This window comes from Rhinichthys klamathensis, unplaced genomic scaffold (genome assembly GCF_029890125.1).
Source record: "Rhinichthys klamathensis goyatoka isolate OS25496 unplaced genomic scaffold, OSU_Roscu_1.1 h1tg000654l_1, whole genome shotgun sequence".
In the NCBI taxonomy this organism is placed as follows: Eukaryota; Metazoa; Chordata; class Actinopteri; order Cypriniformes; family Leuciscidae; genus Rhinichthys; species Rhinichthys klamathensis.
The window spans coordinates 749311-775704 of NW_026607098.1; the positions used below are offsets into that span (position 1 = coordinate 749311).

General features: G+C 41.0%; 1 protein-coding gene across 2 annotated transcripts; it reads right to left on the reverse strand.

Annotated features, from left to right (window-relative positions):
* Positions 1–76: 76 nt before the first annotated feature.
* orc4 (origin recognition complex, subunit 4) lies at positions 77–22025 on the reverse strand. Of its 2 annotated transcripts, XM_056241573.1 has the most exons (14): positions 21975–22025; positions 21253–21309; positions 21092–21168; positions 20592–20682; positions 20020–20095; positions 19839–19924; positions 19707–19755; positions 17731–17882; positions 14594–14767; positions 5806–5892; positions 5002–5110; positions 2245–2340; positions 2087–2154; positions 77–349 (listed from the first exon to the last, which is right to left on the reverse strand). In XM_056241573.1, the coding sequence occupies exons 2-14, from the start codon at positions 21301–21303 to the stop codon at positions 167–169; spliced, it is 1299 nt and encodes a 432-aa protein (XP_056097548.1). In that variant the 5' UTR covers positions 21304–21309; positions 21975–22025; the 3' UTR covers positions 77–166. The 2 variants fall into 2 exon arrangements, with proteins under 2 accessions (XP_056097548.1, XP_056097549.1); XM_056241574.1 differs by lacking the exons at positions 21092–21168; positions 21253–21309; positions 21975–22025 and adding an exon at positions 20903–20960.
* Between the last annotated feature and the right edge of the window lie 4369 nt (positions 22026–26394).

A 26394-nucleotide genomic window follows, 5' to 3' on the forward strand; every position in this document is an offset into this window, starting at 1 on the left:
TCTCAAACCGTTAACACAAAAACATCATCTATTCATGGAACCAGGAGAGTGTTTGATACAAAGACATTACAAAGTAGCAATTATATTAACTTATTTTTTATTGCAAATATAAACTATACAAATGCATTTTACAAAATGCATATTTGAGCAGTTAAAGAGGGCGGTGTCAGCCGAAGGCCGAGAGCGCCCACTGCTTGACGTCTGTGGGGCATTGTGGGTATTTCTGCAGCGCCTCCATCACCTGAGTGTGTTCCAGCATCAGCTTCATCAGCTGATACTCACGCTGGACTTTACACACACCTGAGTCTACAGGACGAACCAGCTCCAGCTGCAGGAGATGCTCAAATGCCTAAACACACACACATGCACACACACACGACTATCTTTGTGAGGACTCTCCATAGACGTAATGGTTTTTATACTGTACAAACTGTATTTTCTGTCCCCTTACACTAACCCTATCCCTAAACCTACCCATCACAGGAAACATTCTGCATTTTTAAAAAAAAATATTCTGTATGATTTATAAGCGTGTTTACCCATAGGAACCTCAATGTAGGTCCCCACAGTGACACGAGTCCCCATGAGTCTATGTGCATTCAGGTTTAAGTCCCCACCGGGATAGAAAAACATGTACACACACACACACACACACAGAAAGACACAAACACAGGCACACACACAGAAAGACACAAACACACACACACACGCACAGAGACAGACACACACGCACAGAGAAAAACACAAACACAGGCGCACACACACACACACACACACACACACACACACACACACACACACAATGCACAGAGACACACACAGAGAAAGAAACAAACACAGGCACACACACACAGACAAAAACACACACACACACACACACACACACACACACAGACAGATACACGCACAGAGAGAGACACAAACACAGGCGCACACACACACACACACACAAAGAGAAAGACACAAACCCAGGCACACAGACACACAAAGAGAAAGACACAAACACAGGCACAAACACACATACACACACACACACACACACACACACACACACACACACACACACACACACACACACACACACACACAAAGAGAAAGACACAAACCCAGACACAGACACACAAAGAGAAAGACACAAACACAGGCGCACACACACACACACACACAAAGAGAAAGACACAAACCCAGGCACACAGACACAAAGAGAAAAACACAAACCCAGGCACACACAAAGACAAAGACACAAACACAGGCACACACAGAGACAAACACACACACACACACACACAGAGACAGACACACACACAGAGCTAAATAAAAAGCAAATGATGTGCATCAAATAAACGCAGAGCATTAGAATAGAAGCGGAATAATTCAAACCTTATTCTGAAATATTTAACGTTCTCCACGTGCAGTGCTTAAAACAACACCGTATTCACTCTGTACACACGTGCATCAAACCCAAAAGACCCGTCCTGAAGCTCTTCACACCGTTACACATCTAGTGTGTGTGAGCTCATGAATGAGGTATTAAAGGGGTCATGAACTGGCTTTTTAAATTGTTTTATATTGTTGTCTGAGGTCAACTTATGACATTCGCTTGGTTTTTACATTCAAAAACATCAAAATGAATAAGTAATAGGCTATTTTCTACCCTAGTTTTGAGCCTAGCTCAAAAACGCTCTGTTTTTATGGGCGTCTCGCATTGAACACTTGAAAGTAAACGCCCACTGCTGTGAGTGGATAACAGTTTTGCATATTATAATGAGTTTCGTGTAATGCGCGAATCGGTGGGCGGGGCTAAACCGGCCGTGTTGAAGTAGGCGTTGATCTTCTTCTGCGGGTCTGGTGTTTTATCCTCTTTGTCGTCATAGTTCCCCACTTTGAAAAACGAGTCGTTTGCTGAGCCTGGTGTCAATAAAAGCTTTTATTGGACTAACAAGGACGTTTTCAGTTCTGAAACTTACAGGATATTCTTATAATTTGATGACCTCTTAGATGTCAAAAGCTCAAGGAAGATTTGATTTCTCAGTTCATCACCCCTTTAATGCTGGAACAGGCTGACAGTCTAAACACTCGCACTGACCTTCATCACCACAGGCTGCTCAAACTTATGGATGGAGTGAGACTTCCTCTGAATGAACTTCTTAAACTCTGAGGGAAGGAGGGAATTACATTCACTTGAGCTGAAAATGAGCATTCACACATAAAACACCACTTTAAATGTGCGGAAGGATGTCGTACCGTTATGAACCATCTGGAAATTGAAGGGTTCTCCATCATAAGTGTCATTCAGATGTTTCATAGCAATAATCAAACACAGCTCTAGAATAGACAGACCTGGAGGAAAGGCAAGTGAGAAAGTTAGAGATGAGTGTTCCTGTTTACACCTGATCACCCCATGCATTTCCTGTCGGGCTGCACGATATATCATTTTAGCATCGATATCGCAATGTGTGCATTGCAAAGTTTAACAATCATAGAGTGTAGATCTGAGGTGCATATTTTGATTTTCTCAGACGCATCAAGGTGAGTTCTCACACTCTCTCTCTCTCACACACTCACACACACTTTAATATGCTATTATACTCCATATAACTCCATGTAAACTAAGCTTTTTTTGCACAGGCCTATCTAAAGGGTTAATGGTGCCACCTGGTTATCAACAGTAAAAATGTCAAATTTTACCTCTTCCCAACAGGGAAAACCACCAACAATCAAAAATGCATGATTTTATGGTGTCATGGCTTTGCAATCAAAAATTGTGGTTATAATGGAAGTCAATGGGGCAAAAACAGCCACAAACAGTAAATGAGGGAGAAAAAGTTAAAATCTGATGCTGCACAAAAACAATCAAAACCAATGTTGTTTCTAATCTTTGACATGACCAAGACTGTGATAAAAGGTTAAAATAAATCCAGTCCACAATCACATTTTATATTGAAAATTAGCCATTTTGTGTTTTTTTTTCCCAAATCAGTGACATCATTTATGAATTTGGGAATTAAAGAGTTAAAATCCAGATTTTTTTTTTTTAAAACATTAAGTAGTTTTGATCAGGACTGAGGTTGATAAATAGATTTATGCAAAAAAAAATTGAAAAAAATATTTATCTGATACATTTTTTCAGCAGTTTAAAGTAGTGGCTGTTTTCAGCCACGAACATAACGAAAGGGTAGTGAATTTGCCCACAGTGTACTGTTGAGTTTTTGCAAATTTTCAAAGCATTATCCCAAAATATGTGTCAAAATAACATTTGTCACCAAAAATCATTCCATTTGCTGAAACACGGAGAAAGTTATGGCCAAATTAAGACTCAAAAATACCCCATAGTGGATGAAAACATCCCCAACAGCACATAAGGGATATTTAATTCATACAGTAAATAGTGTTATCTTACATTTGATTATTCAGTTTCTGTACCTGTCCTGAATACGGTTATATTTACCTGAAAAACAAAGCATTTTTATTTAATTTGTATCTTTGCTCTATTGTATTTATCTAGGCTTCTATGCCGACGCACTCCCCATAAAAATCACCCCTATCAATTCTTTACAAACAGAGCTATTCAATTTATCTAGTGAAATTGTTTTCATACCGCAATTTATATCGCAGGGAAAACCAGGAAAACCAATGAAATATATTTTTGTTCAATAATATTTTTTTATAAATTTTTTCCCATTAGAATTAAGTTTAGTGCAGGCCTAAAAAAAAGAAAGAATTCAAGTTGAGAAGACCGCCATCTAGTGGCTTTAAAAATATATAAATGTAAAGGCTTTTTGATTCCTATTGTTGTTTTAGACATGATTTCTCTATCTTATTCGTTTGTTTTTTTTAGATACATATTTAGATATTCTAAAAGGCTACTTTTTTTTTAAGATAAGTATCCGGTTTTGCATTATGATTACAATCAAACAATAATATTTGGTTAAAAAGGGAACACAATGCAAACAGTTTATCTCTCCCGCTCTCTGTGAGTGTGTTGTTGTGTGTGTGTGTGCATTTGAGCGAGTTTATTTTTTTTCATTTATTGATTTTATTTTGCACATTCTAAAAATTTGCTGTTGAAGTCTTGCCAGTTTATCTGTGTGTGTGTGTGTGGGGGGAGGTGTCTTATTTGCACTCTTGATGTTTTAGAGTGTCACCCCTTCATTGCTCTACACTTTTTTTTCTGCACAGTGGCTGATCTGTAGTTTGTACCACCAAAAGTTTCTCTGAGTTTTCCTATTTTTTCGTATTTCCCATTCATTTCCTATGGTCGGTCATTTTTGACCTGGAGGAAGCTAAGTGTGACTTTTTTTTCGACCCTTTAACATATCCGAATCATCTCCTTGATTTTGTTGTGTGTTCACATACTGTAGTAATACAACAAAAGTCACCAAGTTTTATCCCATTCCGATGAAGCAAAAAAAAAATGACCATTTCAAAACGTAACAGTTTTCGGTCATTTTAGACCGAAGAAGCCCAGAGGGTTAAATCCTTCTCTCAAACCACATCAGGATCTTCCTGAGGCGTTCCCGACAAAACTGGACGAGTGTAAATGACTGGACGAGCGTGTTATAGGCTATATGTCATATTATAGCGCTATTGCAGTACGCATCACCGCAGATGAATCTGTGTATCTCTTCATTAAACAAATGCAAAAACTGCCGCAAATAAAATGCTCAAAACACAATCGTCTTCATTAAAAGTACCGAGACTACATGGTCTTACAGGTGAAGCTGATGCCACTCTCTCTCCTATTGCAATCTTTGATTTTTACATTAGCTGATGATCAATAAAATGCAGCTCACATGTGTTGCTTTCGCTGACGTGAACTTCATTATATCTGCATATAGCGCGGGAATTGAAGATCCGATTTATATCCGTTATGCAGTGACACATTTATGTGGGCAAGTGTAAACGGAATCGTTTTGACAAATCAGATGACCAGATGTGAACAGGCCCATAGAGATGCGGTGTAAATCATGTAAACATCAGTATCATGAGTCAGTGTCTCACCGTGAAGGACGTTTGCTTTCGAGTCGGCTGAGATCAGGCGACTGGCCTCCAGCAGATCAGACTCACGGAGGGTCGAATGAGACACACACACTCGACTCACAGCCAGAAACTACAACACAAACACATGTTCACACTACGGATGTCAATTTACACAAATTCCCATGATCGATCGGCGTTTAAATTAGCGATCAATTCATCGTTAGCCTTAATACTGCAATATACAAATAGTATAGTAATCGTAAATATAGTACAAATGCTGCTCAAAACGGCTGTTCCTCACCAAATTAATGAGAAGGGTTTTTAATCTAAAAAAAGAGCTAGTAGGATTTTAAAGTGAGTCGATGTGATTGATCATTTATTAAATTATAATGTGTAGCTCATGTTAACACAGCAACTAAATCCAAACAATTCAGACTACATAGCGGACTATAAATATCTCCGGTTGCTAAATAAACCTTCAGGCGTAATGAGGGAAACCAAGTTATTGTTTGTAAAAACTTTAGATTTCGATTGGAAAACTAATTAAAATATAAACTAATGTTTTAAAAATGTGTTATTTGGCAAGTGACCATGGTATAAGCGGGTTAATGCCCTTCGAGGTGTCCATTGCCTTCGGTTCGCGTCGGACGGTTCACGCCTCGCCGTCGTCCATTAATACCTGACAATGTGGACACCTCGAAGGGCATTAACCCTTACTTATTCGGATCATTGATTTATCGTTGACATCGCTTACTCGCACAGAAACACAGGCGCACAAGATGTCCAGCTGTGGTCTGAACGAGAGATGAATTCATCTTAACTTACCAGCAGCGAATGCAGAGAGCGGAGATCTTTACTGGAGTTAAAGTTCCTCTTCAAAACCTCCTCAACACACTTATCTTCACATAATTTCTGCAGGAGAACCGAACGAGAGGTGAGAAAACCGACGGGGTTAAAAATATAATAAATAATAATATAATAAATCCCCAAGAATCTTTTATTCTGTGCTGTTTTCAGTTGATGTGTGAACAAAACGACTCGGTTACTAACGTAACCTCGGTTCCCTGAGAGGAGGGAACGAGTATTGCGTAAGCTTACGCTATGGGAAAACTCCTTTTCTTGAGAAATATTGAAGTCTTTATGTAAAACGCATTGCAGCTGCACAGCATACAGCAATGAGCGAGGCAGCTCGGTCATTGGCTGTGCTGCGGCAACTTGCACGAACCAATGACGGGGCGACTCTGAACCCGCTTCCAATGAGCGTGCTTTGCGCCCACGCGCGTCAGAGCCCGCCAAGATGGGCGTGGCCAAGGGCTATATATTGGGCGCCCCGTCGTCTGAGTTCTTTAGGTTCAATCGACTGAAGCAAACTGACCAAGCACAAGCACGGCAGATTACGCAATACTCGTTCCCTCCTCTCAGGGAACCGAGGTTACGTTAGTAACCGAGTCGTTCCCTTTCGAGAGGTTCCTCCTATTGCGTAAGCTTACGCTATGGGAACGCCATGTAAAACGCCGTGCATGCTGACTTCACTTCTATTAAGCCGGAGGCCGGTGCCTGAGCCTTTGAGCGAAGTAATTATCCAACGAGCCAGCCGAAGGCGGGTTTTATAAAAGGACAACGTGGAACGGCCCGATGGGCGTCCAGAGACACACACAAGCACATTTTCATGTACTGTCATGTATGAAAAATCCTCCACATCAGTTTCAAAGATGTGATTCTATGAGGGAGGAGACAATGCTCAGCATGTACACACCCCAGCCTATGATAGTTAGACCGACAGTATGTTAGAATGCAATGAGGGGACCTGTAGGTTATAAAACCTAATAAATGTGGATGGTGAGGCCCAGCCTGCAGCCGCACAAATATCTTGAATGGGTATCCCACTCGACCACGCCCACGAGGAGGCCATGCCTCTCGTAGAGTGAGCTCTGATGCCCAAGGGGCACTGAAGGCCCTTGGCTTCATAAGCCAGCGCTATAGCATCAACTATCCAGCGCGATATTCTTTGCTTTGACACAGCCAGACCTTTAGTGCGGCCGCCAAAGCATACGAACAACTGCTCTGTCTGTCTGAACAGGGCAGAGCGTTCCAAATATACTCTGAGTGCCCTGACCGGGCAGAGTAAATTAGCGTCACTTTCGTCTGCTGGGGACGATAGCGCGGCCAAAGATATCACCTGTGCTCTGAAAGGAGTAGAGAGCACCTTAGGAATATACCCGTGTTTTGGCCTGAGGACAACCCTGCTGTCGTTAGGTCCAAACTCCAGGCAGGTAGCGCTTGAAGACAGCGCGTGCAGGTCGCCCACTCTCTTGACCGAGGCGAGAGCCAGCAAGAGAGCAGTTTTGAGCGAGAGCTGTTTAAGGTGCACAGTTCGGAGGGGTTCGAACGGGGCACGCTTAAGTGCATCCAGGACCGTGGCCAGGTCCCAAATCGGCACCGAGGGGGGGCGTGGGGGATTTATCCTCCTGGCGCCCCTCAGGAAACGAACAACTAGGTAGTTTTTTCCTAGTGTGCGTCCTTCGACCGGTTCATGTGATGCCGCTATGGCAGCCACATATACTTTGAGCGTGGAGGGGGTGCGGCCTGCCTCCAACAGCTCTTGTAAGAAAACGAGCACACTCGGTACTTCGCATGTCTCAGGATTCAGGTTCCTGGATTTACACCAGTCACCGAACACCTTCCATTTCTGGGCATATAAGCGCCTCGTAGAGGGCGCTCGCGCCTCAGTGATGGTTCTCAACACTCCACTGGGGAGGTTCCCGGGAATCTGTTGAGGGGCCACGCATGAAGGGCCCACAGATCGGGGCGGGGATGGAGGATCATCCCGTTGGCCTGCCTGAGGAGATCTAGCCTCAGTGGAATCGGCCATGGGGCAGATTGCATCATCTGCATCAGTTCTGGAAACCACGTCTGGTTCTTCCAGAGTGGGGCTACCAGGAGCACTGCACATTTCTCCTCCCTGATCCGACTGATGACCTGAGGCAGCATCGCGACCGGAGGGAAGGCATACAGCGGGCGGCTCGGCCAGACTTGGGCGAGCGCGTCTGTGCTCTTTGAAAAGAAGAGAGGGCAGTGCGCATTTTCCTTGGAGGCAAAGAGGTCGACCTCTGCTCTGCCAAAGGTTTGCCATAACCACTGAATCGTCAGGGGGTGGAGAGACCATTCTCCTGGGAGAACTTTGTCTCTGGACAGCATGTCCGCTCCCTGGTTCAGAACGCCTGGCACATGCGCTGCTCTCAGCGAGCGCAGGTTGTGCTGGGACCATAGGAGGAGCTCCCTGGCCATCGAGTGCAGGGAGCTCGATCTGAGTCCACCCTGACGATTTATATGCGAGACTACCGTCATGTTGTCCGTTCGGACTAGAACGTGCTCGTCCTTCAGGTACGGGAGCAGGGCTCTGAGAGCCAAAGCGACCGCTTTCAATTCCAGACAGTTTATATGTAGGCGCTTCTCCGGGTTTGACCACAAGCCGGAGACAGGCCTGCCCTCGTAAAGGGCCCCCCAGCCTATTTTGGAGGCATCTGTCGTGATCATTTTTCTCCTTGTGTTCACGCCCAAACTCACACCGGACTGATACCAGTCTACAGCTTTCCAGGGCGTCAGGGCTTTTATGCAGCCGTGATTTGCTCTGATTAAAAAGTGGCCTGAGCGCCACGCGTGAGTGGGGACACGGCTTTTGAGCCAGCGTTGGAGAGGACGCATGTGCAACAATCCTAGCTGGAGTACAGCTGATGCTGAGGCCATGAGACCGAGCATCCTCTGAAATCGCTTGACGGGGGCGCGCGCACCCGCTCTGAACGATGTTGCAAGGCGCCGGATAGTGAGCGCGCGCTCTGATGAGAGGCGCGCCGTCATCTGCACTGAGTCTAGCACTATTCCCAGAAAAGAAATATTCTGGCTGGGGGATAGCATGCTCTTTGCAAAATTTATTTTTAGACCCAGGCACTCTAGATGACTGATAATCCAAGACCTGTGTGTCACTAACTGGCTCTCTGATTGTGCTAGGATTAGCCAATCGTCGAGATAATTCAGTATTCGCACTCCCCGCTGTCTCAGGGGGGAAAGTGCTGCATCCATACATTTCGTAAATGTACGGGGTGCCAGTGACAGGCCGAATGGTAGTACTGTGTACTGGTATGACTGTCCCTCGAAAGCGAATCTCAGAAATGGCCTGTGATGAGGCGCTATTGGAATGTGAAAGTAAGCGTCTTTCAGATCCACTGACAGAAACCAATCCCCCGGGCGAACTTGCGCGAGGATATGCTTGGTTGTTAACATTCTGAACGAGCGAATCATTAAAGCTTTGTTCAGATGTCTGAGATCTAGAATGGGGCGGAGACCGCCATCCTTTTTCGGGACGAGAAAAAAGCGGCTGTAAAAACCTGCCTCGCTCATAGAGGGAGGGACTGTCTCTATAGCGCCTTTCTCTATCAGTTTGAGCATCTCGGTGCGTAGAACATGTGAAACATCTTTTCTCACTTTCGTCTCTACCACTGCTGTGAAGCGGGGCGGTCTGCGAGTGAATTGAAGCGAGTAACCGTGTTTTATTATGTTCAAAACCCATTTCGGCATGTCGGGGATATTTTCCCAAGCTTTCGCTCGCACAGATATGGGCTGAATGCTGGCCGGGGACGTGTCGCAGTGACGTATGGCTCCCGCCAGCGAATCGTTCTGTGTTAATGCCGAGCTTACAGCTCTCAGCGGCGCGGGCGCGCGCTGAGCAGCTCTGTTGAATGCCGAGTGCAGGGGTGCGTGTGAGATTACAGGCACGCTCGCTGTAATGCTCACAGAGTGAGATGGGGAAATGTTTAACACTGTGTGTATAGTGCTTATGGGTGGGGGTGCATAGACTGTGGTAGGCACGCGCGCCACTTTCATAAAACTTCCCGCTCGTGGCGGGAGGTTTTTGGCCATATAAACAGTGTTTGTGAGTTGGGGTGCGTGCATAACAGCGGGCACACGCGCTACTCTTTTACTGGGGAAGTGTTTATAACTGTGGGAACAGTGCTTGTGTGTAGTGGTGCATACGTGACAGTTGGCACACAATCTACATTTATGGGGCGTCCAGCCTGAGCTGGGAAAACATTTGGCACTGCGTTGACAGTTTTGATATGTGGGAATGCGCACTTTGGTGTGGCCACGTGACCCTTTAATGACACAGGCAGAAAATAGCTCTTTATGTGATTTCTGTGTGTCGCCGTAAAAACGGCGTTTGTTTGCAGGTGGGCGAGCTGTGTGGCTGGCACATTGGCTGCTGTATAGACATTTCCAGCCGCCTGTAAGGGGACTGGTCCGGCTCTTGCGAGACACGCGCTCTCCCTTTTCCTCCCTGTAGCTAGGAGGACTTACGAGGCTCTGGGTTCAGCACAATCCTGGGCCGAGGTCCCCGTCGCTCGGGCGGTTGCTTCCTGTTGGCAGAGCGCGAGCGGCGTCGAAAATCCGTTTCAGGTTTGGGCTGAGAGACGGGGGGCGCCGCCTTAGCTCCCTGCTGCTGAGGCGGCCGTTGGCGGCTCTGCGATGAGCTAGATCGCTTGGGCAGGAAGTGACGCATAGCCTGTGAGTCCTTACAGGCTTCGGTGAAGCGCTCGGCGAACTCCTTCACCGCTGGTCCAAACAGGCCGCTTTGGGAGATAGGCGCGTCGAGAAATGACGCCTTATCTGCATCCTTCATCTCTGTTAGCGTCAGCCACAGATCGCGCTCAAGGACAGTCAGGTTAGCCATAGCACGGCCGATGGATTGGGCGGTGGCTTTTGTAGCTCGCAGCGCTATGTCAGTGGCGCTGCGTAGGTCCTTAAATGCCTCAGGATCGGGTCCAGACTCGTCCATACTGCGGAGAAGTTTGGCTTGAAACACCTGGAGGACAGCCATAGAGTGAAGCGCTGATGCAGCTTGGCCGGTGGCGGCGTATGCGCGACCGGCGAGAGCTGAAGTAGACCGGCAAGGCTTCGAGGGATGAGAAGCTTTAGCTTTCCATCCAGCGTTGGAGGGTGGACACAGATGATTGGCCATAGCCTCCTCGAGGGGCGGAGTCCCCTCATAGCCTCTTTCTTTCGCGCCGTCCACAGAGGAGAGCGACAAAGAAAAAGAAGGCTTCAGGCGAGCGGAGTGCGGGGCTTTCCACGACTTCGTGAGTTCGTCGTGAACTTCCGGGAAGAAGGGGGAGGGTCTTTGTCGAGGGGCCTGTCGGCGCCCCTGCAGGAACCACTCGTCCAGTCGGCTGCGGGCGGGTTCTTCCGGGGAAGACCAATCGAGCCCGAGGTCTTCCACGGCCTTAGAGAGAATGCGGACGATCTCCGAGTCCATGCTGGAGCCCGTGCTCGTGCCCGCTGATGTCGATGGAGCGGGGTCGAAGGACGAGCCCGGCCAGTCGTCGGATGCAGCATCACAGGAAAAACTGTCATCCTTATCATCGTCATCCGCCTGTGTGAACTGGACTGGCGGCGGGGAGTCTTCGGGTGGTGGTGAAGCACGCGGGGATTGGCCCGGCGTGACATCACTGCAAACCGCGTGCTCCGGCGGCCTCTGTGAGCGGCGTTTTTTCTTTCGCGGCTCGACTAGAGGAGACGGCAGCACGGAAGATGTGGGCTCTTTCGCGGTGAAAACGGCGAAGCGAGCGCGCAGCTCGGTGAGGCCCAGGGCGTCACACTCGGGACATCCGCCTCGAGTGAGGGCAGCCTCTGCGTGGTCCGGTCCCAGGCAGCGGGCGCAGATGATGTGACGATCCCCGTCCTGAAGAGGGCCTCGACACGAGGCGCAGGAAGGCATTTGAAACAACGCCTAGTTAAATTTGCTCTTTTAGAAAAAGTGTCGCGGGGGCGAACACTGAAAGCTTTGAAAGGATATAGATGATGTGCGCCGGATGGCTTAGCAGAAGGGATCGAAGGCGGCTGAAGGCGCCGGCGTCCTCGAAGCAGTCCTGCTGTAGGCTTGTCGACGGCGGCGGCGAAAAGACTCCAACAAATCCGGAGGATCCAGCGAAGAGAAGGTTCTTTGCTGAAGGAGATTAAATCTAAAGAACTCAGACGACGGGGCGCCCAATATATAGCCCTTGGCCACGCCCATCTTGGCGGGCTCTGACGCGCGTGGGCGCGAAGCACGCTCATTGGAAGCGGGTTCAGAGTCGCCCCGTCATTGGTTCGTGCAAGTTGCCGCAGCACAGCCAATGACCGAGCTGCCTCGCTCATTGCTGTATGCTGTGCAGCTGCAATGCGTTTTACATAAAGACTTCAATATTTCTCGAGAAAAGGAGTTTTCCCATAGCGTAAGCTTACGCAATAGGAGGAACCTCTCGAAAGGGAACTACACTAAACATTATAGTAGCGCCTGCCATTCAATAATAACAACAAGCTCTTGTTATGAAAGAGTCTCAGCTTTCATACGGTTTCATCTCTTCCTCTTTACAACTAATTACAGCAGCAAATAAACATTAGAAGAAGATTTGTCTCGATGCACAGGTCAGCTTTATTTATACAGCGCTTTTTACTAAAGATTGTTTCAAAGCAGCTCTACAGTCATAACAGGAAAATAATGCAAGAAATTTCGTGTCAGTGTCATAGTGTGAGTTGCACCAATAAGGATTAAATTAAGCAGTTTAGAGCTAATCTAGGATTTGTTGATCTAGGCTTTATTTTAAATCGAGTTGTGTTGCACCACTTTATTTTAAACACAGATTGACAATCAGGGAATCATTCGAATTTTAACTGGCATTTATGATCAATTTTCTACGCCATGATGGATTTGCCGTTGTAATTAAACAGCAACAATGTTAATATTGTATTTCCTTCTTTATTGACCACCAGAAACTCTCTCTCTCTGATGATAATAGCTCTTGCCGATAAAGGAAATAAACTTGTAAAATGTCTTAATTAACTGTTACGCAGAGAGACCGTTCCTGATAAAGCAGGCAATGAACACATTATTGTGGAAGCGTGTGCGGATTTCATAAGCCGAAAACAACAGAGATAAAAATAAAATAAAAAAATATATATAAAAAAAAACTGGTATGCATGATTCACGGAGTGAATATTCATTTTAATTCAATTCACGTTTATTTGTATAGCGCTTTTCACAATACACATCATTTCAAAGCAGCTTTACAGAAAATACACGAGTCCATATAATTTACAGTGATCTGGGGAAACGGTCTAAGTTTGCATTTTCGAAAAATGTACAAAATCACAGTTAGCGAAAAACTTATTATTTAAACAATGTAATAATTTAATGCAGGAACAATGAGCTCATTGAAGTAATGAATACTTGTTTGTTAACACATGAAATCTCCACTGGTGATCCTCACCGCATCATCACCGCTGCCGTCACGCGCCAAATATATTTCTCTCTTCTTTAATTTGTCCGACAGCGAGATGAGTGACGGATCCGCATCCCGTTAGCAGGTGTAAGTTCACGGTCTGCCGGCTCAATGCAGTAAATATATTGTTTGCTTGTAATAAACACCTCTCTGAGACCTGACGACACACCCACTGTTTCTGTCTTTGTTCAATCAGCCACATATTTTAATTGTAGGTGCACTTTATTTTATTTAAAGCTCCTCACCTGCAAGTTTAAAATTAATGTTTTAAGTTTAAAGTTATGGTGCAACAGGATTAAAGTTAATCTATCTTAAATATTAATTAAATCCAGGATCAAAATTATGGTTTAAATGTAAACCTTAAAACCTATAAATATAACTTATTTTTAAAAAAGGTTTAAACTTGGGTGCAACAGAATTATTAGATAAACCTTGATAAATCTAGATTTAAGATTAATCCTTGTTGGTGCAACCCACCCTTAGTCCATCTTAAGTATGTTCAGTGATGGTTCATTCTTTTTGTAAAAACAGTTATTAATTTAGAGATGTGTGTAGCATCTGTACCGTGAGCACTAGATGTGTGTAGCATCTGTACCGTGAGCACTAGATGTGTGTAGCATCTGTACCGTGAGCACTAGATGTGTGTAGCATCTGTAGCGTGAGCACTAGATGTGTGTAGCATCTGTAGCGTGAGCACTAGATGTGTGTAGCATCTGTATCGTGAGCACTAGATGTGTGTAGCATCTGTAGCGTGAGCACTAGATGTGTGTAGCATCTGTAGCGTGAGCACTAGCTGTGTGTAGCATCTGTAGCGTGAGCACTAGATGTGTGTAGCATCTGTAGCGTGAGCACTAGATGTGTGTAGCATCTGTAGCGTGAGCATTAGATGTGTGTAGCATCTGTACCGTGAGCACTAGATGTGTGTAGCATCTGTACCGTGAGCACTAGATGTGTGTAGCATCTGTAGCGTGAGCACTAGATGTGTGTAGCATCTGTACCGTGAGCACTAGATGTGTGTAGCATCTGTAGCGTGAGCACTAGATGTGTGTAGCATCTGAGCACTAGATGTGTGTAGCATCTGTACCGTGAGCACTAGATGTGTGTAGCATCTGTAGCGTGAGCACTAGATGTGTGTAGCATCTGTACCGTGAGCACTAGATGTGTGTAGCATCTGTAGCGTGAGCACTAGATGTGTGTAGCATCTGTACCGTGAGCACTAGATGTGTGTAGCATCTGTACCGTGAGCACTAGATGTGTGTAGCATCTGTACCGTGAGCACTAGATGTGTGTAGCATCTGTACCGTGATGCTGCGGTTCCACTCGGTGGAGAACCTGTGGTCCGGGAAGTCCTGAGGCAGACGGAGCTGATCGAGAACCACATCCATATACTGAGCGAAGGAGAGCGAGCTGAAGAGATGAACCTGTCTGTGAGAGAACCGAGACTTCACTCGCTTCTCCAGCAGCTCCAGCACGTCCTGCAACACACACCATAACCCCAGGAGGATCAGCTGCTCGTGTGAAAAAATTAATAAATACTGTAACAAATGTACTGCTTATTGTTTATGTTAGTTAATGCACTGATAACAAATGAGACCTTATTGTAAAGAACATACGCCACATTGCTTATTTAATTTTTCAATTTTATCTGACTAGTACAGTCACTACATTTAAACCATGTTTTCTATTAAACCTTTTTGCTTTTATCTGTCCCTTATATTGTCAACATTATATTATAAACCATTTTTGCACAAAATTATGTTTTTCATTTTCTTAAGCACATTATATTGCAATCTTTCTGAATATATTTTTTCATGAAATGTATTGATTACACTGCAAAAAAATAAAAATTGTCGTTTTCCTAAACTTTCTTAAAGCCAGATTAATTTACTGGAAAAGCAAAATTACTGAAGATATTAAAGCTGCAGTCTGCAGTTTTTTTTGTCGCCATCTCTGTTCGAAATCTGCAATTGCACTTATTCGCGGAATTATCAACTTTACGTGATGTGGTGTACTTCAACACCACACAGCGCGGATGAACACAGTGTTTGAGGAGAGTGTCTGTGCAGCTGTCAGTCACCGCGCCGGTGTGGATACTGGCATTCAGAATCCCAGATTATTATTTTTGGAAGTATGATCAACATAATAATTTTCACCGGGAAATGTCATCTGAACAAGTGAGTAACATCCACTTTTGTTCTGGTTCTGACATTGCCGTAAATCGCGCTGATTAAATCTAACAATCGCTTATCATACGCAAAACCGTGCAAACTATACTTTGTTCTCAAATTGTTAATGTTAACAACGTCAGCATTGCGTGACTACATGTAATGTCCTTCCGATATTATCCTTGTTTTCGCATGGGTCCGGTTGCAGTTTCTTTTTTTCTGTAGCCACTCCGAAGTCCGAACGAAGTCTTTTGCATTTTACAGCGGGTGAGTTAACATGTCACTGGTGATTGTTGTTTAAAACTTTCTGGATTCTCAAATGTATTTTGGATAATTTTTAACCCCCAAAAAAGTTACGGACTGCAGCTTTAAAAATAAAAATTCTGTCATCATTTACTCACACTCATGATGTTTCAAACCTGTATGAGTTTCTTTCTTCTGCTGAACACAAAAGAAGATATTTTGAAGAATGTTGGTAATGAAACAGTTGATGGTAGCCAGTGACTTCCATGGTAGGAAAAAAAATACCATGGAAGAAAATGGGTACCGTCAACTCTCTGATTACCAACATTTTTACCAACTTTTGTGTTCAGCAGAAGAAAGAAATTTATAACAACATGAGTGAGTAAATGAAAACAGAATTTTAATTTTTAAGTGAATCGTACCTTTAAGCGTGATGTTGACTCGTGTGTGTGTGTCAGGGTTCCTGCACACTTTTGAAAGTCAAATTTAAGGCAATTTAAGGCTTTTTAAGACCTTTTTAAGACCTTAAGAAATCAAAATTAATACCGTACATTAGGGCTGTGCAGTATTGACAAATATATCTTGATATTTTCAACGTTTTGTTGATAATAATTAGATGATTTTTTTACTGATTGTGTTTTTGTGCTGGTGCCATGGCTGGTTTAGGTCTGTGGTTGACAGCTGACTCATGAAGATATTCATATTTTTCATATTCTATGCAGTGGTCGGTTCACAGCAGTGACAGAAATTAATATTTTGATTAAGGGGCAATATTTGCCACCTTAAATAGATTTTTTCAGGGGCATTTTCACCTATATGGAAATTTTTTCTAAACTTATTTAGAGTTATGCATCACCTTTAATGTCAGATACTATCATTCAAATTAAATTATACAGTAATTATACAATAATATTTAATTATATAATAATCATACAGTACCACTGTTACCAGTCAAATTAAATCATTCAATCAAAATCCATCTTTGCAGTGCAGAGGTGACAGAAGCGGCATCAGAAGTGGCATTAATATATTTACACTCCATTTACAACTGCATAAATAAAGCTATGAGATATATATTTTTAAATCAATATTCAATATTTAAATATGAAATGATTTCTAATTTTAACATTTTATTTTAAAGGGTACTTTAAATATGAAACCGCAGAGGCAAATCACTGTCTTAATAAGTGAGTTGAGGGAGTCATTCATTCAACCAATTCGTTCAAACGGCTGATTCATTCGGAAAAAAGCAAGTGATTCGTTCAAAACGCGGATTTCAGTCAAGAAATCATCGCTGTCGGTTGCATTGAGACTTTGCTACGGTTTCATTTTGAAATTATAGTCGGCGAAATAAAGGGAAAACAAACAATATTAACAATATTGTGTCTAAAAACTAGTTTCAATGTTAACTTATTGTTAATTTAACAGTTGTATAACATAAATATCACACTTGGAATCGTGCACGGGAAAACGGCACTCTTTCTGATGTGATATTCCAATATAAGAACATAATATGATATAAATATAAGACAAAAACTAATTTGGGGACATAACTGCACACATCACGCAGTGAAAGCACGAGACAAATGCGATGTCAGCTCGCAGTACCTCTTACATTGTTAAAACAATGATTACAATATCATAATAGACAATACACATCGCACACCATACGCACATAAAGAATGAACTTACAACTGAACTGACATTTACGACCTTTCTTCTCCTTCTCTCCTCTCGCGTGCAGGAGACAGTTATGCTGCCGCGACTCGCGAGTGACGCGAAATGTCACGTGAACTAGCAAATCCACAAAGATAGAATAATAAAAAAAAAAAAATACATACGCTAATTAGATAGTTTTAATTTGGAAAGCTTTTAGATATGTCTAAGTCAAAGTGTCATCTAAAATTTAAGACCTTTCATAAGTAAAAATAAGACTTTATAAGACTTTTTATGGTCTTAAATTTTAAAAATCTAATTTAAGACTTTTTAAGACTTTTTAAGGATCCACGGGAACCCTGGTGTGTGCTCACCAGTCTGCAGGTCAGTCCCACCACAGCGACGGGCGTCTGCGCAGACTGGGACACGTCCAGCAGGTTATACAGCAGCGTCTGGTTCTTATGATGAGCGAACAGATCAAACTCATCCAGCAGGAACAGCACAGGACGACTGCTGCTCCGGTCACCTGACACAATCACACACAGGGACACAAAACTATTCAATCGCTTTCATTACTTAAAAAATACAACTGAGATAAAATATTAATAATGGATGAAAAACTTAAACTAAAAAAGTAAAAATGTTGCTTTGGCAGCTAAATAAAATAGGTTTAAGTTGAAGTAGTAAAATTACAAAAAAAAAAAAAAAAAAAATAATAATTTCAAATTAGAAATATTAAAATAAAACATATTAAAATAATAATAATAAAACAATGACAAAAAATAAAACAATTTAATAAAAGTTTAACTAAAATTAATAAGAAAACATAAAAATTAAAACTAAATGAAAATATTAAAACCGTATATAAATTATACTACAATAATACTGATTAGGGTCGGGTATTTGAATTGTAGCGTTTCCGATTCTGCCTTTCAATTTCGATTCTTTTCTTATCGACTACCATTTTAGATCCCAATTAGGTAAAAATTAAGTCAAACATTTATTCTGTGTCTTTCTGCAAAACATTCTATTGCAGACAGAACAACAATCCCATGAAGCATTGCGAACAGCATAATCGAATAAAAAATTATGGAGAAATATAATACAAGTCATTATATAAATAAAACAATCCGTTTATTTCAAAATATGCATATGTATTTAAATATTTAAGTATCTTGAGAGTATAAGGAGATCGACTCGATTAAGTGGGCGGCACATTCTTTTGGCAGATTTTTTCTTGCATTGACTCTGATTGGTGGCATATTCTGTACTGCATCATGGGTAATTCCGCTGTTAAAGGGATACTCCACTTTTTTTGGAAATAGGCTCATTTTACAACTCCCCCAGAGTTAAACTGTTGAGTTTTACCGTTTTTGAATCCATTCAGCCGATCTCCGGTTCTTGCGGTACCACTTTTAGCATAGCTTAGCATACATCATTGGAGTTGACAAGACCATTAGCATTTCTCAAAAAAAAATGACCAAAGAGTTTTGATATTTTTCCTATTTAAAACTTGACTCTTCTGTAGTTACATCATGCACTAAGACCGACGGAAAATGAAAAGTTGCGATTTTCTAGGCTGGTATAGCTAGGAACTATACTCTCATTCCTGCGTAATAATCAAGAAACTTCAATGCCGTACCATGAGAGCAGCAGGCGTAATGATATGACGCAGCGCCTGAAAATAGTTCCGTTGTGTTGACGGAAGGTGGCCTATTTTCAGGCGCTGCGTCATATCATTACATATAGTTCCTAGCCATATCAGCCTAGAAAATCGCAACTTTACATTTTCCGTCGGTCTTAGTGCACGATGTAACTACAGAAGAGTCAAGTTTTAAATAGGAAAAATATCGAAACTCTTTGGTCATTTTTCTTTAGAAATGCTAATGGTCTTGTCCACTTCAATGATGTATGCTAAGCTATGCTAAAAGTGGTACCGCCAGAACCGGAGATCGGCTGAATGGATTCAAAAACGGTAAAACTCAACAGTTTAACTCTGGGGGAGTTGTAAAATGAGCCTATTTCCAAAAAAAGTGGAGTATCCCTTTAAACACGATTATTTTAAAACAAGTTGAAATAATGCAGGCTACAAAAGCAAATAAGAACGATTAAACTCGTAGCTCACAGAAGAGCTGTCTTTAAAGTGTTTATAAGTTATCTTTAAAAATAAATGTGAAGCTTTTGTGCCGAACTGAGTTCTTCTGTGTCTTCCTGAGCTTGAATGGTTTAAAATCACATTAAAATGGGCAGATTGAAATCAATAAGCAAAATATGAATTTTAATTTTATAGCAAGTATCAGATTGCAGAACTGATTTTCGATTCGCAACGCTAACAATGTTGAAGCCTCACCTTTCTTGAGAGCTTCCAGAAGAAAAGCCAGATTCTCTGCAAAACTCCCCTAAAACACAAGAAAAGCTGCACTTTTTCAGTAAATAATGACAGAACGTTGGTTTGTGGGTAAATTATTCCTGTCACACTCACAAACACTTTGTCTCCTACGACGTTCTCCAGGTGCAGCTGGCGAGTGATTTCCTTAAGGGCGATTTTGTCGTCCGTCTGCAGAAGACCTGCGCACAGAGAACCGGCGTGTAAAGATGTAGCGTCTCGTGTCACAGTCTCATACTAATTACGAACAGCAGGAAAACCACACGCATGAACTCACCGTTGAGCTCCACTAGAAGAACGTTCTTCTGCACTTCCTTCAGACTCATGAGCTCTCTGAGGACACAACCCAGCAGCTGCGCACACACACATACACACACACACACACACACACACACACACACACACACACACGGTTGAGCCACTGTAGTCACTTGGACTATTTCAACAATGTCTTTACTAATTTTCTGGGCCGGCAAGTTTCAATAACATTGAAGCCTATGGAGGAGTGATCCAGCTCTCAGATTAGATCTTAAAAATATCTTGATTTGTGTTTCGAAGATGAACGAAAGTCTTACGGGGTTGAACAACATGAGGGAGAGTAATTACTGTAAGAGTTTACATTTTTGGGTGAACTATCCCTTTAAAGGAGGATGGATTCTGATTGGCTGTCAATGTTTTTATCCTCCATCAGCTGGAAAAAAAATTATTCACTCTGAAAATTATTCCAACGATATCGTGCCTCTGTGTCGTTATCATTACAGTTGTTGTGTGGACTTCACAATTATCAAAACTTGATAGTTACAGTTTATCAGCCTTGGTGTGAACGGGATTTAAATCTCAGTTTTGTACCATAGTTTTACCCGATCCTCGAGGACCAACGATGAGGACAGAGTTACTCTCTCCATGAACAGCAGTGCGTCTCAACAGCTCCAGCAAGTGCCTGAACACACACACACACACACACAGACACACACACACAAACATCGTTAGAATCAACACACACACACTCACTCACTCTCTCATTCACACACACACCGTGTTAGAATCAACACACACACTCTCACTCACTCACACACACACACACACACACACACACACTCTCTCTCTCTCTCTCTCTCTCGCTCACTCTCACACATACAGATATTGTGTAATGAACACACTTGTGCTGTGAGTTCAGACCCGAAGGGGGATCCGGCAGCTTCTGATGACACAGTCTCTCTCACACACTCACACTCTCTCTCTCTCACACACACACACACACACACACAGACACACACGATCTCTCTCTCTCTCAGACACACACACACACACACACACACTCACACACAGATATTGTGTAATGAACACACTTGTGCTGTGAGTCCAGACCCGAGGGCTGATCCGGGAGCTTCTGATGACACAGTCTCTCTCTTAGGAGCTTCTGAGCCTGAACACACGATCACAACAGTATTAAACAATAACGAACTGTAGAAACACAATCATGAGGACAGCGTAATAAACACTGACGGACCAGAGACACACACTGAGCTTCAGTGAGAGCGGCGGATCTGCGCTTGCTCATCTTCACCTGCAACACATTTAGCACATCTCAGTAAATACTGTGCAGATGTTTACAAACATTTGACTGCAATTATTATTATTTTAAAAAAAAGTATGTTGGACAAATATACAGCAAACATTATAGTAAATAAATATACAGTTACAGACCAAATCAGACCTTTTTATATTCATTAAAAACTTTTTTCCCATCAAGGATCTAGGAATGTACTATATGAATGTATACAGTATTTTATTTTTAGGCCCTGTCACTGGTCAGCAAGTGTTTTGCTATGTTAATACCCTTCTTTGTTTTATTGTAAATAGTACCGCAGTGTGACTTGGTTAATTTTGACAGTGTGATTTAAAATAATAATAATATTGGGTGTTATTTCTAAATTAATATGAGCTCATAAAATTAGTGATTGGACACATTTGTCTTTTGCACACTTTCTATCATCTTTACTTGAATTTACTTTATTGCACTTTGTGTTATCTTTGTCCTGAAACGTTATTTAATCATTATGTATTCTTATATGTGCAGCCATGACTTATAGAAGATTTAGAAACATAATTCAAAAGAGTTTAATATGTAGTTTAGTATGTCGTATGCCAGGACGCTGCTGCAACTGCTCACATAAACAGTAAACAACCAGTTAAATTATGTAAGCTGCTACAGTAAAAGCATAAACTCACCAAAGAATGTCCAGAGATTTCGCGGCAGTCGCAGTTTCTGCCTCTGCCCCGCGTGTTTCCGGGACACAGCGCGATGTATTTCCGGTTGCCACATGAGGCGCTCTGCGGCCCAATAAACTGAACATCACTACAAAGCACTTAAACCTATTCATAGTAACGTTACCTACATTATATCGTAAATAGTTTACATTTAATAAACGAATAAAGGATGAATGCACAAACAAATGGGAATCACTGAAGAGATTGTAATAATGCCAGTGAATCTAATGAATTTAGTTCCATGCATGAACTCTTTAGATTGTAGCAACTAGATCCAGAAATGCAAAATGGTCTGACATTGTGTATGACACTTGTGTCTGATGTATGATTTACCGTTAAACTGCAATGAAATACCATTAGCCTGAATGTCAATATATTTTCCACATTTTTCCAAAACATTATCTGTATCTGCTTAGGCTATGAGTCTAGTTTATACTTGGTATCCTATAGGCTTCATGAAATCCTAAACAAGCAAAAATTAGTTTAGTCCAGTAAATAATTTATTAACTGTATTTTGGATGATGATATATATGAGAAACATATTTAAACATTCTATGTAAAAAACACCAGAAATGAGTAATATCCTTCACAGACAATTTGAAAACAACATACAAGGAAAACTTTATTAAATGAAAAATAAAATTAATCAAAAAGTTAATCAAAAAATACATGTTAGGCCTACACAATGCCAATGTTGGAGAAAGTTACTTTTAGGAGTGACGCAAAATATTGATATGCAATACTTTTGTGTAACTTTATCTTCGTTGTTTGTAAAAGTAACTTGTTTGTAAACTCGTTTGTAACCTTGTTTGTAAAAGTAACTTGTTTGTAAACTCGTTTGTAACCTTGTTTGTAAAAGTAACTTGCTTGTAAACTCATTTGTAACCTTGTTTGTAAAAGTAACTTGTTTGTAAACTCGTTTGTAACCTTGTTTGTAAAAGTAACTTGTTTGTAAACTCGTTTGTAACCTTGTTTGTAAAAGTAACTTGCTTGTAAACTCGTTTGTAACCTTGTTTGTAAAAGTAACTTGCTTGTAAACTCGTTTGTAACCTTGTTTGTAAAAGTAACTTGCTTGTAAACTCGTTTGTAACCTTGTTTGTAAAAGTAACTTGTTTGTAAACTCGTTTGTAACCTTGTTTGTAAAAGTAACTTGCTTGTAAACTCGTTTGTAACCTAGTTTGTAAAAGTAACTTGTTTGTAAATTCGTTTGTAACCTTGTTTGTAAAAGTAACTTGCTTGTAAACTCGTTTGTAACCTTGTTTGTAAAAGTAACTTGTTTGTAAACTTGTTTGTAACCTTGTTTGTAAAAGTAACTTGCTTGTAAACTCGTTTGTAACCTTGTTTGTAAAAGTAACTTGCTTGTAAACTCGTTTGTAACCTTGTTTGTAAAAGTAACTTGCTTGTAAACTCGTTTGTAACCTTGTTTGTAAAAGTAACTTGCTTGTAAACTCATTTGTAACCTTGTTTGTAAAAGTAACTTGCTTGTAAACTCGTTTGTAACCTTGTTTGTAAAAGTAACTTGTTTGTAAACTTGTTTGTAACCTTGTTTGTAAAAGTAACTTGCTTGTAAACTCGTTTGTAACCTTGTTTGTAAAAGTAACTTGCTTGTAAACTCGTTTGTAACCTTGTTTGTAAAAGTAACTTGCTTGTAAACTCGTTTGTAACCTTGTTTGTAAAAGTAACTTGCTTGTAAACTCATTTGTAACCTTGTTTGTAAAAGTAACTTGTTTGTAAACTCGTTTGTAACCTTGTTTGTAAAAGTAACTTGCTTGTAAACTCGTTTGTAACCTTGTTTGTAAAAGTAACTTGCTTGTAAACTCGTTTGTAACCTTGTTTGTAAAAGTAACTTGCTTGTAAACTCGTTTGTGACCTTGTTAGTAAAAGTAACTTGCTTGTAAACTCGTTTGTAACCTTGTTTGTAAAAGTAACTTGCTTGTAAACTCATTTGTAACCTTGTTTGTAAAAGTAACTTGCTTGTAAACTCGTTTGTAACCTTGTTTGTAAAAGTAACTTTCATCATTCAGCATTACAGCATAAAAGCTTGCAATTTCAACATTTATTAGGCTTTAAAATGGTTGATTATGATTTCACTTTGATAACTCTAGTTAGTGTGTAATGTTGCATAAACAATATCTGCAAAGTTACAAAGCTAAAAAGTTTAAAGCAAAAGTGAAAAATCAAACGATTTTAGAAACAAAATAAAAAACAAAAGTAAAGATGGCAGTCCCCATGGTCGACTGGCGCCACACAATACAACAAAACATTCAATAAAATAGTCCAGGCCTGGTCCTCTCTCCTCCTTCACGATCGTCTAACTATCATTGCATTATGACAAGCCTTTCTTGATGTCTCACGACCTTGGAATATTTTAATGTAAATGAACACTTAAAAAAAAGTACAATAAGTACAAAAGTATCTACTTTTTAAAGTACAATCAACTTGACAGTCATTTCAAGTTAAATTATATTAAACTGTCAAAAAAAAAACGTGCTAATTGAATCTCGTGTAACTAAATGTTGAAATTGATTGAAATGAAACATATTGTTATATTTAGCAGATGCTAGATAGAAAAAGAGATTTGTCTGACTTGCCACTGAAAAAGTGGTCTGTGAAAGTGATTTTGTGCCTCTTTGGGATGGCAACACAAGGCACCGTTCACTTGCAGAACGCAAGTTGCTGGATGGCACGAAGGTCTGAAGTAATGTTGTCATGTCTTATTGATTGATAAATATTGTAACTAAAATCCCTACAAAAGCACCCCAGATTATTCCCACGCCAGACCCTGTAACTCCAGCTTGAGCTCCAACAACTGCACCAATAAGTGATCCAACTAAACCCTTTAATATCAGGAGGCCTAATAATTTTGGGTTGTTGTTGTCATTTCTCACTGTAAAAGAAAATAACACCCATAAATCAGTGCTTTAGTAATTGTGAGAGCAGCTGAATAGGTTTACTGGAAAAATACTCACCTTCAGGAGCAATAAACGCATTACTTCCACGTCTCCGCATGACCATATGTCGCTCCCTTATCATAACCTCTTCATCATGTGGAATGAAGAAATCCCCATTATTCTCGCCTAATTAATATTCCATTATGCTGTCTAATCATAATTGTTGAAATAAATCACACAGAAGGATTGACCTACCTTTAGAAGGTGTGGCACTCATGATCTCAGTGTGTGAAGCTGTTTTTGCTGATAACAAGAAAACAGTCAGTTCTAGCCTACATGTTTCACTGAATACACAGATTTCATCTTGCTTAATCATAAAAGATGTAACACTATTTTGTAGCACTAATTATGCTAATTTGTATTAGTTTGTTAGCTCTGGGTTCACAGAGAACAAAACAGTCGTTATAAGTTTATCATGTTAAGGACATTTTCCTTCATTTCTGTATTAAAATCCTTTCATTTATGCCGTTTATGGTGTTTGTGAAGTTAGAACAATACTTTACCCCGGTAAATTAATCCTTAGTATAATGGTCTTGCCTGGGCGGTCTGTTCACCATGTGTGTCTTGTGTAATGGAGACACAAATGTGGAAATAAGGGATAGTAGCAGATAATAGATAATCCCACATTATGATCAGGCCTCATATTAAAGTCGTAATAACTCAACATGAAATAGCACAAAAACAACCCATGTTCAGTGTGCAAATTGTACACTGTTAACAGTAAATCACACACCGGCCCAAACCCGTGATATTCTCTGATTCAGATATCTGCACCTGATCATCATATACAATTATTATAATTCTCACTGTTAAAGCTGTTTAATTTAAAAAGTAATATCCTCCTGGGACCCAGGAATAGACTTTTATGTTTTTAATTATATTTTTGTGAATTTCTCTGACGTCATCATAACGTAATGAAAAGAGCACATTCAGAGATGACAAATGTTTGGACGTTTCACAGTGAAAACTGCGTCTCCTTGGACTTTACAAATGACTGACATTAATTGAGAGATCAAGTTTAACACTTATGGAAATATGATAATATTTTTCTAATGCACAAAAAAATAATTGACTGGATTGTTATTTATTTATTATTTATTGATCAAATCTAGTAATTTAAAGGTAATTTCTTTTTTTTTTTTACAAAATAGATATCAAAATTAAATGAAATAAGCTTTCTGGACAAAAAAGTATAATTTTAGGGCTTCGGATAATTTTGACCCGCGAGGGAAAGATTTGTTACAAAGTGCGAAGAAGGATGAGGGTTTAGCATAGATATTATGTTGCTAGTCTGAGCCCTCTCACATATTCAATATATTTCCAAGATTTTAATAAAAAAATATATTTTCAAAACTGTACTGAAAAAAAGAAAGCACATATACACTCACCGGCCACTTTATTAGGTACACCTGTCCAACTGCTCGTTAACA

Coding starts and splice junctions, on each gene's coding strand:
- orc4 (XM_056241573.1), bottom strand. CDS start 21,303: ATGAGCAAGCGCAGATCCGCCGCTCTCACTGAAGCTCAGTGTGTGTCT. Junction 20,683..21,091: donor GGTCTGGACTCACAGCACAA/GTGTGTTCATTA, acceptor GTGTGTGTTCAG/GCACTTGCTGGAGCTGTTGA. Junction 17,883..19,706: donor TCTGGAAGCTCTCAAGAAAG/GTGAGGCTTCAA, acceptor TGATTGTGTCAG/GTGACCGGAGCAGCAGTCGT.